At 31.4% G+C, this 17,873-nt stretch overlaps 1 protein-coding gene and 1 long non-coding RNA gene across 14 annotated transcripts in view; one reads left to right on the top strand and one right to left on the bottom strand.

The window, feature by feature from the left end:
* Positions 1-451: 451 nt before the first annotated feature.
* Positions 452-17,873, bottom strand: part of LOC148236030 (uncharacterized) — a 24,024-nt gene continuing 6,602 nt past the window's right edge. For 6 of the 13 annotated variants that reach the window (XM_088183984.1, XM_088183983.1, XM_088183985.1 and 3 more), the window contains exons 2-15: positions 13,704-16,352; positions 10,828-10,892; positions 7,381-7,515; positions 7,154-7,314; positions 6,849-7,088; positions 6,553-6,747; positions 6,332-6,490; positions 6,087-6,264; positions 5,854-6,018; positions 5,661-5,786; positions 4,030-4,132; positions 2,676-2,810; positions 2,488-2,610; positions 452-939 (exon numbers count right to left, since the gene is read on the bottom strand). In XM_088183984.1, coding sequence (XP_088040110.1) covers positions 696-939; positions 2,488-2,610; positions 2,676-2,810; positions 4,030-4,132; positions 5,661-5,786; positions 5,854-6,018; positions 6,087-6,264; positions 6,332-6,490; positions 6,553-6,747; positions 6,849-7,088; positions 7,154-7,314; positions 7,381-7,515; positions 10,828-10,892; positions 13,704-16,285 — 4,611 coding nt within the window. In that variant the 5' untranslated portion in view covers positions 16,286-16,352 and the 3' untranslated portion in view covers positions 452-695. Of the gene's footprint in view, positions 950-1,305; positions 2,391-2,487; positions 2,611-2,675; positions 2,811-3,335; positions 3,577-3,674; positions 3,723-4,029; positions 4,133-5,660; positions 5,787-5,853; positions 6,019-6,086; positions 6,265-6,331; positions 6,491-6,552; positions 6,748-6,848; positions 7,089-7,153; positions 7,315-7,380; positions 7,516-10,827; positions 10,893-13,703; positions 16,353-17,873 lie in introns of those variants that run through there. The other 7 variants (XM_088183992.1, XM_088183993.1, XR_015809261.1 and 4 more) reach the window with 6 other exon arrangements.
* The window catches only part of LOC148236029 (uncharacterized), a 23,792-nt gene continuing 13,447 nt past the window's right edge, over positions 7,529-17,873 (top strand). The window contains exon 1 of the long non-coding RNA XR_015809263.1: positions 7,529-7,668. This is a non-coding gene — a long non-coding RNA (uncharacterized LOC148236029). The remainder of the gene's footprint in view (positions 7,669-17,873) is intronic.

Genomic DNA, 17,873 nt, shown 5'->3' with positions numbered 1-17,873 from the left:
TCATTATACAGTTTCTTTAGTACTCTCATCTATAAAAAATATCTAATATAATATATCATAGTCCACGCTAAATCCAGTTTATTAAAACATACTGTTTCAACGATATTCGCTTAAACCAGTTGTAACTTGGTGACTCAGTTTCATGGAAACTTAATTTTAACGTTTCAAGTAACACATTGGTTCCATAACAATAAAAATAATTTATTATAAAATATTATAAATATGGAAAAAAATTAACTAAAAAGAATAGTAAACTACGCCAATGGAATACAGGGCTAACTTCTTTAGGAAAAATCAATAATTGTGATTTGACATGAAAGCTCAGACAGTTTTATAAGTGAATAAATTATATGCCGGTGTGCTTCACAAATTGTGGCATTTGTCATCAATATATAATATATAGGTCATATAAAATAACATGTTATTGAAGGTAAACAAATAAAACATAATACAATACAAAATTGTTTATTATATTACAAACTTTCAATGCATATATTATAAATGATTATAACAATTTCATTCAATTACCTTCAAATAAAATAGTACATCGCAACGATGACATATATTTCTTATAAAATTGTACACTTGATGTATTATGATATTATATAGCAAAGCTTTGATTCGTTAATGTTACAATTTATAATATATATAAACAAATATTTTTGTTATATTTTACATATAAAATCATAGAAAAATCATGGTTTTCTCTTTAATTGGTTAAACTGTTTTATTCGGACGGGAACTGTGACGGGTGGTAAATACACATTTTTGATCGGGCTCGGGGATCTCTTTTTCTTTCTTTTCTTTCTCGGAACACTTACATCTGCCTCATTCGGCATATTATTTTCGTCCAGCGGTTTCTTTATTTTACTTTGGTCCAGGCTATTCTTGCCATTTTCTTTATCTTTTTCCCATTTCTGTCGTTCGTCTTGATGATACCTTGTGAACACTCCAAATATTTTTAAGCCATAAAATTTTTGATATTAAATCTATTTATAAAATTATTATTTACAAAAAATATGTTATTTTAAAAATGTGTATTTTAGCTATTAGATACATGCGCAGTGCTGTAATCTTCCATTTTGTATGGATTTCGGACCAAAGAAGCGAATACTCCCAATATAATTTAGATGTATAATTTAGATATTATACATTATACGACTCTTAACGATAATTAATACATTATATAAAAAAAACTACAAAATGATACAATTTATAATTACATGACGTATAACAGTTCTGATGAAAAAAGCAAAATTAATAATACAAATATATAAATTTATTTCAGTCTTTCAATCGTTATTCTTTTTATTTACATTTTTCTGATTCCGTATTCGTACAAATGTAACACCACATGTGAGGAACCCTTTTTAGGACTACGGGGATTTTCACAATTTTACTTACATTTATTATTCTTCTCTTTATTTATATATTTGTAAGCTTTCTAAAATAAATGATGAGTGACGTTCGCATTGATGCATGGGTTGCAGCTTCCATTCATTACACTTTCCATTTTTTCTGATGTTGATATGGACTGCATCATTGTGCATAGAAAAAGAGTTAAGATATAGAGAGGATATAGAATGAGAGGACACAACATTATTAAATTAATATTACATTTCTATCTCACATACATCATTCTATGAAACCTCCATATCTTTTAATTCATCTTTCTATGATTATATCAAATGTAAGGTGATGCACGAATATTACTACAAAATTAAATGTGAATATCTTTGATGTTGAATATTTTTTTACCTTATACCATCAATACAAACTGTACATAAAATAATAACATTGTTCATTGGCATTGTTTCGCCTTATTAACGCTTTTGGCTCACTTTTATTGAATAGCATAGATTCACCTTTTGCTTACAATATAAATAAGTCAGAATCAGTAAGATTTGTCAACCTCAACTTGAGTCAAATTGTAAAAGGATATTCACATTTTTTGTAAGCAACATTATTGCATTACCTTTTTATATACAAAGTCATACATATTTTTTTTAATACAGAAAAACTTCTTTATACTGTTTAAAACAATATGTATAACTATTTATATAAGATATTTTTTTCTGTATCAATATCATAACAATACATATAAACATATATACAGAAATATACATATAAAAATATTTTTGATGAATTTTATGTTATCTGCATTAATGTATTAAATCGTGATTTAGAATAATTAGTAAATATTCTCTTTTCATAAACTCTACAGTAACATTCACATTAAGCAATATTCAACTTGTGTTATTTGCGTGATTGTCTTTCGTATAATATTATAGAAATGATTTCACGTTGTCCAATGGTGAAATTGTTTTAATGTCCGTTAGTCGCCGATGATCTTGCTGAACTATTGGCAGTGAGTGGCAAGCAAAATGTTTCTTTGGAAGAAGCATATGTATTAATACGTAGTATATGATCGTATTTGTGTGATGTTAAGAAAATCAAGTAAAAATAGTTTCTTTGAATGTTTCTTACCGGGAAAGTGCATCGAGTTGTCTTCGTAGTGCTGCAGTTTTTGACTTTTCATCCTGTAAGGCCTTTCTTAATTGTGCTGCTTCTCCTGGCGCTTGTTGCCATCGTGATCGCATATCCTCAAACCTTAAATTTATTATATATTTAATGAAGTATATATTTAATAAAATACATTTGTATTTTATACTCACAAGTTTGTAAGACAAGCACATTTTTTGTTAAGGTGATCTATGGTTTCCCTGGATTCTCTTTGGGCAACTTCTGCTTGTCTTGTCAGATCTGCGCGAACTCCCATTTCTCGTTGTTCACAAGCTACCTGCATCTCACTTTTTTTGTGCATTTTTGTCGCATATACCAATTTTTGATTGAAGTTGAATGTTGAAAGACGGCGAGCGGCATGGTAAATAGGATAGGAACAAAAACGGGAACATTGTTGTAATAATTGATCCAAGAATTATATATATAATAAGTATTCAGGTATATATTAAGCTGTCTTGTATATATAGACAATATCACAAAATAAATTTTGATAAAAATAATCAGTCATCAAATTGTATATATTATAAGTTAAAATACAAAATGTATATAAATATAAATATAAAAAAACAATAAAAACGAGTTAGTAGAAATGTATCGTTGAATAACATGGAATACTTTATAACATTCGAAATTTTAAAAGCATGATACTAGTTAAGTCTATTCTAAAGTCTGATACACACCAAAGTTCTGATCTTGTTCCATACTGAATATAACCATAAAAAAATGTTTGAAACTTGTCATGAATTTTAGTATGTATCTAGCCTGCAAAGTTTACTCTTTTATTAAATCATAGTTAAATATACACTATTATCAAATAGAACAGAATCAGTGTGGTGAGTGAACGTTATGGAAATGAGTAAAAATTATGAGTAAAATCTAGCTGAATATGTAAGCAATGCATCACTAATGATAATAAATATAATGTTCTAAACATATTAATGTAAGAATAGCAAGATTAGCAAGGCCAGTGTGATCAAAAGGGCTGGGGCAGTAGCACCACTCGCCGCCAAAGCCAAAATACCCAACCCACCGATTCCCGTTGCCCACGGGTAACTGCAGCCAAGAAAAACATTCAATTGAACACCCGAGGCGTGAATAATATAAACAATATAGATTTCTATAACCCAAATATGATAGAAATAAAAACCTACTTATCGTGATTTATGAATAATCCATACATCTTATGATCCAAACATGCACTAAAATATAAAATGAGTTCTTTATTACTTCAGTTGTATGACAAAACGCAATATATTGATATACCCTTGCTGTATATACAATAAGGTAAAATAAAAAATGATTTATGAAATATAATGCAATATATATTTACAACTTATGAGAATGTGTTTTATGATTGTTTGATATGATGTGATGATATATAAAAGATGATCGTGCAAATATTGAAATTAAACCACACTTGATCGAGCAATATTGCAAATATACATTTATATAGTATAATATAATAAGATCATGCAAATAATTACGATATAAATTCTTGACAACAACCTGAGTTTCTTTTCTGCAGATATTTTAACATCTGTCGCTTTACGAGCTTCGGTTCGCAACATGTTCAATTCTTTCTCTTGGGTAACAACTTGGCTTTTCAATTCTATAATTATAAAATTGTCATTATGCTGTAATTCCATACAATCATTTTAAATTACAAAGTCATAGTCACTTTAACATTTATAAAAACAGTAACTTTTTTGCTTAATTTATTCACACATGCATAATTAAAAGTAAATGCAAACAAACAAATGATTATTTCAAAAAATATATTCTTGCTATTTTTTCATCCATACATAGATCAATAGGTAGTACTTCAGAAAGAGTACACAAATATAACTTCTGAATTTCAATGTGTCTTTTTTTAAACTTTCTCTCTGATGGGAAGTGTCTTAATTTTATGCAAAATTTGGTCCATCCAGGGAAATAGTGATAATTATGTTATTTTAATTGAGGAAAGAGGTAATATAATAATTATATTTTTCTAATGTTTTTTAGTACAAATTCACATTTATATAATAAAGGATGGGAGAATGAGATTAACTTTGAAATATGGTAATTATATTTTTTCTTTAGGATCTTAAAGTGCAACTGAGCAAAATTTGGATCATATGGCATTCAATATTTTCTGATCAGAGTCTTAAAAAAAACGATTTTGATCGATAAATGGCGTAGAACCGCAAAGAGAGTTAGCACATACGTATATATTATATGGCAATTTTTGAAAGAGAAAATATTTTTGCTCGTTATTTATTTTAAATTTTTCGTTGCAACAAGATATGCGATAACCTAATGTGTTACAATGGAGTAAGCACAAGCAACGCCTACTAAGTAAGTAGTGAGACACAAGACTTAATTCAAAGTATATAAATCAGTGAAATATATAGGTATTTTATTTTAATTAATTATCTCGATATTCATCCTTGAGATCAGGAAAATTTAGGAAAACCGAAATCTAGTTGTTTAAGATCCGTTAAAAAGGTTATTGACCTTGACTCGTGAAACGATCAGGCTGGAAGGACCAGCGAATAACGTTGAATCTTAATTTCGTCTTTCTAAATATTAAACACAAACAGGTTTATCCCGCGTCCGAGCTTTCCGACGCCAACGGTATACGAGCAAACGGGAAACTACCGTTTGGGTTGGTCCAAACATCTTAGCCATAACAAAAGTTTTTCTAGGCATGTCCTAAATCAATGAGATCAAACGTCATAGAAATAATGGATTTGTGTCCCTTGAATTTACTAAGAGCAAACATTGTTGTCAAATATTAATATTATAGATTAAATACGCCATTAGAAACAGCTCTAGAGAACCATAAAATGCTTATTAAACAAAAATATTTTTTTAGTTTGGCTCCAAATTATATGGATTTGTCAAATAATAGTCTAATAATCTCGTCCACTTTATTCCATCGTATGTAAACTAGAACACTACCTCAGAGCTTAATTTTTATTCGGATCTTTCATTCGTAGCTTACTTCCATTCGGAACTTTCACTTCCGCTTTGACTGTGTTAAGATATGGTATGGTATTAAGTAGCTTATTTTTATTATATACAAATATATAATAAATAAGTTGTTGGTTTTTAAATAATAAAATGACTAGTGAACAATCGTGTTGTACTCTTACCTTCAACTTCTTTGACTAGTTCCTTCTCTCTTTTTTCTTTATCTTCTTGACCTTCTAAAATGCATTCTGCTTTCATCCTCTCTAAGCATTCCTCTTTGTCTGCGACAAATATATCCCATTGTTTCTCTACAAAGCGATACACAAGTCATTATTATATATTACAACACAATATACTTAATCCTTTGAGCTGTACCCATATCAGCCTTATGTTTCTCTTTAAGTCTTAAAAGTATTTCTGCATGTTCAATCTTTAACTGTCCTCTGACAAGTTCTAACGTCGCTCTAGCAGAAACTGCCTGAGTGCTTAACGTTGTTTCTAGTTCTTTCGTTTTCTTTTCCATATCAGCATTGGCATTTTCTGCAATATTTAATACAGTAAAATAACTTAATACTTACTATGGATATGAATCAATTAAAAACACTAACCAATATCTTCGATATGCTTCTCTTCTAATTGCTCAATGGCTTCCGCGTGTTTAGTTTCATTCTTGTCAAATAATCTTCGCAGTTCCAATATCTCCCAATCAGCTCGCATTTTGGTACGTTCAAGTGTCTCTTGATACTGTACTTCTTTTTTGGCTAGGTTTGCTTTTATGATCTCCAGCTATTGCAATATAAAAATACTTATTAATTATAATTCGATATAATATAAAATAATGTTTTTTGAATACCCGATCATATGCGTCTTTGATCATACTCTCATGAGTTTGGCATTCTTTCGCTCTTCTCTCATGTTCTTCTGCCGCCTGTTGTTCCTTAAATTCTTTTTCTAGTCTCACAGCTTGCTCTTGCAATCGTTCAATCAGTCTATTTTCTTTATCTTCCAATTCCTATTATTTCAATTTAAGTATTGTATTAAGTATAAAAATATATATATAATGTTTATATTTACCTTAGCAAATTGGGCTTTTGCGTTGTTCAACGCTGTTTTTTCACGATCGAGTAGTGTTCTTAATCTTCCAGATTCGCTTTCAGCTTGCGCGGCATGAGTAGCACGTTCTGTTGCCATTCTTAGCGCACGCGCTTGTTCTCGTGAGGCTTGTCGCAATGTTGTTAATTCTGCTTGCAGTGTTTGAACTTCAGCAATCTTTTAAGTATTATAAAGTTGTAAATTCGAAGAAAAAATTACATTAAAAAACATTTTATATATAGAAGCAAAATCTACATTCTCTACGCTTAGGAGCTTACCTCAGCCAGTTGAGAGTCAGCTTTCGCGCATCTTTCGTCAGCTTGCTTCTGAAGGTCTCTCAGCTTCTGTCCAGCCAAGGTCGTCTTCTCCCTCGCCGCCAGCTGAACTTCCCTCAGCTTCCATTCGCAATCGGCCAACAGCAACTCTTCCCTTTCCGCTCCCTGAGATCTCAACTTTTCGAACTCTGTATGCCACCATTTTTCGCGCGCGTTCCTCTTCTCTTCCTCTTGCGATAAAGTCTAAAAAGAGAACATCATAAATAACGATGAGACGCTCCGACCTTCAAAGCACACGCTCCACTCACTTCCTCGATGATTTTCCTCTCTTCGTCCCGCTCGGCTTTCAGTTGTTTGTACTTCTCTTTCAACTGTTCGTTCTCGGGCACGAGCTTATCTAAAAGCTCTTGCAGCTTTTCGGCTTTTTCCGTGAGCTCTTGAATCTTCTGCTCTAGCGTTTTTGTGTCTTCTGCGAAATCAAAACAATCGTAAATTAAACGCGTGACGTTTTTACTGTTTATTTATAGCGCATTACCGGTTCTAGCTTCCAACTGTTCCAACAATTGCGAATTTCTGCAACGCGTAGCTGTTAAATCGGACTCCACGTGCCACAACTTTTGACGCACGAGTTCGGCTTCTTTTCTCGCGCTGCTCACTTCGTTTTGTACCCCTGTAAATTAATTGAGAGATTATTAAAAATGATGACTACAACACGGTTCTGCGGGGCCAAAAACGCGAGACGATTTCATCTGCAGCTAATTGGTACAGGATCTACATGCGTCAAGGCTAATGACGCTTGCCAAGTCCCGTGAAAGTAATAAAGGTAAAAAATATTTAATTAACAATGAACACATTTCAATTCTTCCCAACAAATAATTATGAAAGCTATATATTTTTAACTATACCATAACATTACAAAAATTAGCTATAAAAATGCTAAAGAAACATTAATTAAAAATTTATTTTTTATTGTTGATTTGGAATATCTAGAATCAATATTTGCTTACCCTTGTGCTTTAAATTTGTTGGGTCTTGGTATTTAACGCAAATAAACTTCACACAAATATTCAGAAATAGTACACAAATATAATGCTACAAAATACATCAAAAATACGCAACTATGGGTGACTTTGCTTTCTGCAAGTCCTTAAGAGGTTAAATGACAATCAATATAGGTAATATACATTTCTTGATAGTGAGGTGACTAAAATTTTATTCTGTTTAAAAGTGGAACAGAAAAAAATTCAATATAGTACATAATTATATTGGGAGGAAAGGTTAGAATGCCCTATGCTTTCAGCAAGAACCTTAGGAATGATTATGCAAAATTATATTACATCCATGGACAGGCATTTTATATATTTGCATATATTCCATATTTATATATTAAATTTAATATTATAATCATGAATTTGTCACATATGATGTATTAAATTTATTAAATGATATGTTACAGTAAATGTGTATTACTAGTGAAGTTATATCTGAATACATTTTCACCGGTAGATACATATGTATTTTCATTTGCGAAAATATAATTTAATTGATAGGCGCTAGTGAAATTATATGCTACCCAATGAAAGTTAAAACTATAATTTATTTTAGAATTTGCATTAGGTTAATTCATTTGAGTTAGGTTTTGGTTTGAACAGCAAATGTACGTTTCGCAACTATCAAATTGGGTTTCAACGAGAGCTTAGAACAGCATATAATTCCATTAGCGCTTATCATTTAAATTATATTTTCAAAACATGACGACACATCACCTGCTAACATGTTTCAAACAAATAAATCAAATATTTTATACATTTAAACTGGCCTAGTTAGTGAAATTTTATTTATACTAATGCAAATATAACTTTAATGAATAATACACTTCTCTGTAACATATATACTGATTTGATTTGATAAAACTAAAGTAGACAATCGGGATAACAGCCAGTGGCGTGATTACGTTTAAAATTTATATGATTTAAAAATAATAATCTTGTAGTTTCTCGTCTGCTCTATATATCTAAAAAACAGAAACAATAAAGATACCTTATATCCATCTAAAAATAAAAATAATCGATTCTCTATAACAAATAAGTAGCTTAAGATGTGTAGTTCGTTAGAGGAAGGAATGCAAAAAGCTGAGAATCTAGCACAAAATTGGTAAAAACTAACATAAACAGAGTGCATGTGTAATTTACTCGTACTTTAAAATATTTCGATACAAAAAATGCGTTAAAGCATCATGAATTTTCAATTTTTCTACGATCTATGGGTAGTATAATATTTTTTTTAACATATCAATATTTTGATACGCTATTTTATAGTTCGCTGTTGAGCCCTTCATATTTTATGTATAAGCCACGACCAGCTCGATTTTAATTACATAATGACCTGACATTCATCAATCAAAATCGATGAAAACTAAATTTGATGCAATTAATCGGAATTATAATTATTTTTTACAATCCCTCCAAATATGACTGGTAGGTTTATTTAAGATTCGATACATATACTCCCTTATTTTGAGGGGACACTGAGTGATCGATAGTGGGGTAGGTTTAATTCGGTAGGCTAAGCTTTTCTGTTTTCAATACCCAGTATATGCTGGACCTGTAAACTTCGGGGTTTTGTTGTTCAAGCGTATTATGAGAACAACCTTTGATAAACGATTTTGCTGGATTCTTTTTCTTTGAGAAACTGGATCCACATTGACAAGAATATCATCTGGAAGACTGTTAAAATGCCAGAAATGTGAAAGCAGTAATTCAGCAAATGCCAAGGCGTTACGCTCATAAGCATGCCATGGCACATGGTATATCAGGTCGGAGTTTGAGGATCCTACATGACGATTTAAAACTGCTTCTTTACGAAATGATGTTGGCTTAAGAATTAAATGAGAGATATCATGTAAACTTCAGAACCCTTAGTGCAGAAATTATTGAATAGCTTCTATTCTACCTGAGTGAAATTCCGTAAACGTCTTCAGCAATATATTTCCAACAACGGCCGCCATTTGTCTGAATGACCTGTTTTTTTATGTACAACTTTTAGAAATACATATAACTTTTTGTCGTAGATAGTTTCATTCATTTTTTATACCTTTTCAAAATATGAAGTATGACTAAATTTTTTAGATTATGATCTGATATTACTTCCCAATTTTTATCTACATTTTTTCCAAAATTTATTTTGTAGAATATTCCACTTAAGCCAGGTTTTTTTAGGCTTATATAATAAGAAAGTATTTTTATAGGCTAAAACATAATATAATACGATACTAAAGCATCTGGACAGCGTATATCATATAAAAGAGAATGTAAAAGGTATTTTAAAAAAGTGATCAAGCCCATAGGTAATAATTGTATTTTTACTTTACGAAACGTTTGCTTTGACTTCCAATGTTTATATATGTCTGGAATAAATTTGAGACATGCCACATTTACTAAGTTTAACTAAAGTCATTATTATGATTATTCTTTGGTACATGTATATTCGTTTTTCTATATATTAAATTTGGATGATATAATCAAAATAAAACTACAGAGGTAATGAAAACAGCAAAACTTAATATAAATGACTTATCACGTGATTTTTTTAAGATACGTCTGCATTTGAAGTAACTACAATATGCACGTCTGTATTTATATTTACTTCCATAAAAAACTCAAGTATTGAGCTTTGTATTTAAATTCAGCCTAATAATATCCATTATAACAAATAACAAACTTGTGTTAATTTGTGTCAGACATATTTATTTTTGCTTCTTGGTTCTGGGTCGCTGCGCTATTTCGCACAATGACAGCTGAAAAAAACATAAGCAATTCTGTACTACGTATTTATAACTGGCTCATACCGAAGCAGTAATCAATGCTGGCAATTCATGGATGTTTTATGACAGAAATGCGGGAACTTGACCCATATTCAAAATATTGTGATGGTCAGTTTTCACATTTGCGTAACCCTGTCAAACAAAGTCTCAAAAACTCACTGTGCAAAGCGGCGGCTCTCTCTTGCAAATCTGCCAATCTCTCTTCTTGGCCGACGAGACCGCGCCTGAAACGAAGCAAAAAAAGCACATGTAAATAAGACATTCAACCGCAGGTATTCTTGCGTTAATTTGGAATTTTCTTTGTGTGCAAAACTGTCTTTGCCACAAATAAACAGACTTCTCCGAAAGGAAATACAACGTCAAATGGAAGATGTGCGATAAATTCTGGTCTCCGCTGAAATATTAATGAGATGCTCAACGTGAAAATTATTTTTGTGAACTCACCACATTTTCGAGCTTTTCTTTGTCTCGATGTATACTTTTTTCGGCGAATTTTTCAATGATTTGTCTAAAACGGAGACGTGGAAAGTGACGCCGTGATCATGTGCGCGGTATTAAAAAAATTATGAGACGCATATATCTTTGGATAAGCTTCTGAGTTTGCATTGCGGAAGATGATAGACGACATAAAAATATTTCTAAATTAAGAAATAAATTAAAACGTATTTCTATATTACCCACGTGCAGTAGATACATATTATCATAATATCTCAACAATAATTGAAGAAAATATTACAATTAAGTGATTTTTAACTATAGATATGCTAACTTATATACTCAAATTGTATGAAAATATAATAATAGCTATTTTCTATATTTTTAGTAGTATGTATGCAATAAATTTAAACTTTGATACACAAATGATATAAAACTACGAATGCAAATAAAAGAAGTGGTGAGTATTGATCTGGGAAAGTTCAAAATATACAACCAATACCATCTACTGTAAAAAGCTATTTTATACAAATGCAAATACTTCAATGAGTTTGTTTGCAACAAAATAATAGGAATAAGTAAAACATATGTTATAATATTTAGTTCAGTTTTGCGACAAAGATAACATTGCTCAATATATATTTTTTGCAAATTTACAACTTGCTACTTAAAAATAATTTCGAATAAAACATTTACTAAGAAACCTACGATTTTTCAGGTTTTATTACAAAATCTAAATATTGAAGTTCTATCTTATAGTGCAATTGATATGCTATAAATAATAAACATAACTAAAAATTGTTAATAATAAACCATATGTGTCTATTTGGGTTTTTAAGAAAAAATAATCGCATTTCCGTTTCTGAAAAAACACTTTAAAATCATTATTAATATTTTTTATGATTAATTGTAATGGATTATAATGTACAGAATATATTACTAAATTAATTTAAAGTAGATGTATCTATTTAATCAGTCTGCATCTCATTAACGTTAAAAAATATACAAATAATAAGAAATAAATAAATAAATTATCCCAAAATATATCATAATGCTAAAATGTTAGACTTTGATTACTTTTTAATTGAACCCAAGGTTAGCTAAAGTTGCTATGTACAAAATGTGTTTTATTTTTAAAGACACTATTTTTAAAATGCACTCAAATTCTAATTAATTGCAAGGAATGCGTAAACAGAAAATCATAGGTCTCTATAAAAACTATTTTTTTAGAGTAGCAGAATTTATTTATTATTTATAGCAAAATTAATTTATCTTAAAAATGTCTTGAAATCAATGTTCTACTTTCAGGTTTTATTCCGTAACTTTTGATGAAAACTATGATGCAAGATTAGAGCAAACTTTACAAAAGTTTGCTGTATAGATAGCGAATTTAATATTACTGTAGATCTAGTCACTTTAAATTCACTATAGGCCACGATTAAGTCTGTAGATTAATTCTAAAGGCAGTAATAGCACCATTAGCTAATGTATTTGTGATCATAAACATCACTGACTGTGTAAAAAAGTAAGAATGCAGATACGTCTGGCTCTAGACACAATTTTAAAAATGAACAATATAATTGACTTCGTTATTTGATAAAATCAACAGGAGCAAATCTAACTAATTTCATGTTAATTCATTGTATTACATCATTACGATGGTTTAATCATAGATCCAAGGAAAAATCTGTTTTAGAGTTTTAAAATGGCAGATTTAACATATTTAGCAGATCACTGATAAAGTAAAATTTTGGGCCTAGATTTTTTTACAAAACAATAATTTTGGTATACGTGTTATGGATACACCAGTAAACATACTAGAAAATTATAATTACAGCGATAGACAAAAAGTGTATTATAATAAAACATTACACACTTCTTTTGAATACGTCTTTACATATTATATTCAAAAATACACTTAACCTTTTAAGTGCTGAATTAATATTTATAAAAAGTTACGTTTTTACTCAATTATAAAGTAAGAAATAAAATTAAAGATTTAATTACATTTTTTTTATGTTGGTATTAATTTTATACCGCGTCTATATTCACCTTCAGGATTAAATTTTTAATTTTATTTTTTACTGTTTGTTACGTACGTTTTTACTGTACGTTTAATGAAAATTAATTCAGCACCTAAAAAATCGATTCTTTTTTATTGAGCTTGGAATAAATCCGATTTTTGCACTTAAGAGCCGTACACAGTGATTCGTATTTAAACGCACCTAGCACGTAAAGTGTTAAGAGAAAATTATACATGAAATACAGTTGCATCAAGTACTCAATTTAAAGAATTTTGTATTTAAATAATCATCGTATTGACAATTATTTATACAAACATGTACATGATAAACATAAATAAAAGTATAAAAATATGATTTCTATTAAACTAACATGTAATGTTATGACGCTTAAACTAACGTAAGTATTAAAAAAATATATCAATATATCAATGCCATCTTCTAAAGACGTAAATGTTAGCGTAGGTGTAGTTTAATTTTAAACCTGTACTCACGTGAGAATATTACATTTTTTAAGCGTTAGATAAATAAAATTATATTATCCTATTAAATTAAGCGTTTCATGTGTATTATACTTACATTTGTCTCTCAAGCAACTTCAGCAGTTCCGAATAGGCAGACTCGTCTTCTTTGTCATCTCTGCTAAAGTTGCGCCAAGCGTCGATTAACTTTGCGTTTTTATTGTTCACCACCACTTCTTCATCAATGTCCCATTTACAACTCTCACACTCTTTAGTAAATTTATCTGTCACTGGTTCAATTTTATCGCTGTCTTCGCTATCCGGGACCGTGTCGCTAGAATACTCCTCCTCTTCTTCTTCTTCCACTTCCTCTTCTTCCATTTCATCTTCGACGTCTTCGTCGGTTTCGTCTTCCACCTTGGAATCTTCAATTTTTATCTCAATAGGTACTGGGATCTCTTCAATAGTTTTTTGAATCCTATTACCTAGTTTTTCATTCACCATTTTTATCAACGCGTCCCTCTTTCTTTCTATTTCTTTTACAATGGTCATCGCCTCGTCTTCATAACCAACATTTTCATCATTCTCAACGTCCAATTCCTTTATCACCACGCTATCGACACGTTTATGTTTATCTACGATTTCTTCTTCTGAAACGCTACTGTCTTCCAATTCGACAATAGCAGTTTGATCGCAAAATTCCGAATCTGGATTTTCGTTATTGTCGGTATCTATGAGAAACACTTTATCGTCATCTAAATCGTCGAAAGACGTATATGACTCTTCTTCGCAAACATCTTCTTCCACTTTTTCACCGTCATCAAATTCAATGACGTTGTGAAAAGTGACGTGTTTCTTATTAGACTTTTCCGGCAAACTTTCACATATAGCCTCCTCACAATCCTTTTCTGTGAGTGCTTCTTCAACGATATACTCTACGTGTTCTTCTATTTGTGTCACATTTTTCTCTTCTGGGGGAAGAGTTTTCATTTCTAGATTCATTATTTCTAAACTTAAGGAACCTTTAATGACGGAAGAATCATTATCTGAATCGATTGACTTTGAATTAATATCTGAGATCGATGGCGGATTATTATCTATCACAACTACGAAATCTTGCATATTGTCCTTTTTTTCGTTGCTTTCATTATTAAATGCACTGTCTGATTTAGCATAATTACTAGCGTATCTTGCTTGTTCTTCATATTGCGTTGTTTTCTTGCCATTGTTCTTGCTGTCTGACGCTCCCATCTGACTCGAATTGTCACTGTCTTGATCCTCTAACAAATCACCTTCTATTGCATTAAAGTCACTTTCCAATATCGGCTGTTTATCTGAATCTTCTGAATCTTCACTTACTTCCGATGCACTGTATTCCGAGTCTATTTCATCGTCGCTTTCGTTTTCAGATTCGTCACAAATTTCACTTTTATTTTCGATTGGAGGGCATGATAATAACTCAACGTTGATAGTATTTTGTGTTTCGTTTGCAACACCACTGGCACCAATTATGCGTTCATCATCTATGACCTGTTTTATCGGCGGTGATTCGTCTGAAAGTTCTGATTCGGATTCTGATTCTGAATCTGAGGAATGCAACGATAGATAGTCATCCGTCTCGTCGAACGTCTCTAATGGTGCTTGGTTTTCATTGATCTCGTGTGGCACTGTTTGGGTGTCCTGTGGTACGGTGTCGCGTTTCGGTTCTGACTGATGATCTTCTGCTCCAAAATACCGGCTAACTCCTTCCTCTGTCTCGCCGTTGGCATTTTTCCCACACTTTGACGTCAAGTCGCTTCCACTGTCTCCCGAGGAGGTGTTTCCACGAGTACACATCGGAACTATGATCACACCTACGTCTGTTCGAAGATCATTATCAATCAAGCTCACCGATGGTAACCTTGCATCCATTGGGTAACTTTTCTCAGTTATGTCATCCTTCGTCATATCTTCGTTGAATTTATTGTTAATACTGTCTATTTCTGAGATCAGCGAATCGAAATTGAGCGCACTCTGTTCGTCGTCAACTCTGTCATCTTCTGAGATGTTAATGAATACGTTAGAGTTTGAAGTGTATTTGAAATCGTTTTCACAGTCGATCGAACGTCTTCTGTCAGCGTCTATATCGTTCTTTAACTTGTGACTACCGAATGACCAACTTCTGTTTTTTTTCTTTTCGTTTTTAATCTGCTTTTTCCCTCTTGCTATCTTATCCAGTAAATTTTGAACGCCAACCTTAGACAAATAAGACGAGTCCTTCTTGTACTTGACGCTATCTTCCGGTAGCAAAAGATTGACGATTTCCTTACTGGTTTTAGAATTTCTTCTCATGTCTTGCTCTTGATCTTCAATGCCCGCTTTGACATCTGAACTATTATTGAGCACACTTTCAGCAGAACTTTCACTCGATGCACAATTTTCACTTTGATTCAAACGCCCGTTTGATGAAATTTGTGACTTGCTTTCGATCGAATCGTTAAATTCACACGTCGTTTTTGAGCCTTGGCGTGAATCTGTCTCATTACGACCGTCTGACTGCTCTTTCGTTTTCGAACTATTTCTATCTCGCACTTGGGAAGGTTGCCGAAGAGCTTCGGTATTTTTCGTTTCAAGCTCGTCGTTTTTCGAAACGCTTTCGTTTTTCTTGGCTGCATCATCTTGCACTTGCTTCGTTACCTTTCGTCTGAAGAAGCTAAACATTTCCTTCCTGTTTCTATGTTACAATAATTGCATCATTCGAATGCTTGTATCGCGTTCCAGCTAAACACTAAAATACAAAACAATATTAAAGGCCGACTATCCGAATGGTTTGTGTGTTTTGAGAAACTTTGTGTACGATCGTTCGTTTGATTTACGCTCAGAAATAAATTACCATCTCTCGAGTATGTAAACGTTCGTTGTATTCGATAAACGATATATAAAGGCAATGTGCAAGGAGTTAAATGGTTCATGCGATAAATAAGAGTAACGAGTGTTTTCTCGATGTGAACCGACATGCCTACACACATTTACATCTCGTTCTGATTCGAGGTTCTAAAAATATGGTTCGCGATAATAATACGTGTTGCATAATTCAGCGTTATGTAATAATTAGAAATTTCGATACAATAATATAGTTATAAACGTTGTTGCCACACAAATAAATGTTGTTTATAAAAAAAGAATGTTACTATTTGATTATATATTTATTTAAAATCTAAGAGATAACAATAATATTATTAATAATTTTATTTTATATTATATTACAAATCTGAACATTATGCCATTTCAGATTTCTCCAATGCGTCATTATAACCATCATACAAACAAAAATAAACATTTAATTTAAAAAAAGAACAGTGCACATCTAAAATATATGAACACCATTCCACATATATTTTCCAGCTATTGTCAAAATATCCTTGTGTTTACTAATCGTGTAATAAAAGCGTTCTCGAGCGCTGACGTACTGGCCGCAACCGGCAAGAATAAAGAACGCGATCGCGATAAACTTTGTCGAAAGCTTTTTGAAAGTCGTTATAGACTACATCGACCTGGATTTTAGAATCGAAGGATTTTTCACAGCCTTCGAAAGACACAAGAGGATAGTAACTGTGGAGCGAAGCGGACAAAACCCGTCGTATATGTTTTTAGATGAAGACAAGCCCGGTTAATCTAGTTTTATTTTTAGAAACAGGTAAAAATTAAAACGAAATGATGATATAGTATAATATTTTTAACATTAACTAATTTGTGGCAATATATTTTTTTATTTAAATTATAATTACTTTAAGCTATCTTATATTTTTTTAATAAATTACTTTTAAAAATACAATTTAATAAAAAGTCATAAAAAAGTATAAAATGATTTAATTTAAATTTAAGAAAATGTCCTATATATGAAAATTAATAACTTTATTATACTTATCTAATGATAAAGAACTTCATTATTGGTATATGAGAATAAAACTACAAAATCAAAATATAAAACAATCAATATAACAACTAGTGGCATTGTTTTTTAGTTGGTTGACAGCTACTTTCTACTTTTATCGGAGATTGATTACTATAAGTATCTGATGATAATTTTACATTTTTTAAATGTATAACAACCAGGCGCATACGGTGAAATACATTCGCTTTCGCTCGCTCGCGTGTTAAATAACGAGAGTGAGTGAGAGATAAAGGCGTGCGTTACATGCGTTCCACACGCCCTTACCTCTCACTCACTCTCGTCACTTAGCACGCGAGCGAGCGAAAGGGAATGTATCTCGCCGTACGCGCCTGATAACGACATTATTAAAATATG

The sequence above is a fragment of the Plectrocnemia conspersa genome, unplaced genomic scaffold, assembly GCF_051122295.1.
Source record: "Plectrocnemia conspersa isolate PC_06_02 unplaced genomic scaffold, ASM5112229v1 ptg000004l, whole genome shotgun sequence".
Taxonomy (NCBI): domain Eukaryota; kingdom Metazoa; phylum Arthropoda; class Insecta; order Trichoptera; family Polycentropodidae; genus Plectrocnemia; species Plectrocnemia conspersa.
The sequence above is the reverse complement of the archived record's forward strand: the minus strand, read 5'-3'. Positions and strand labels throughout refer to the sequence as shown.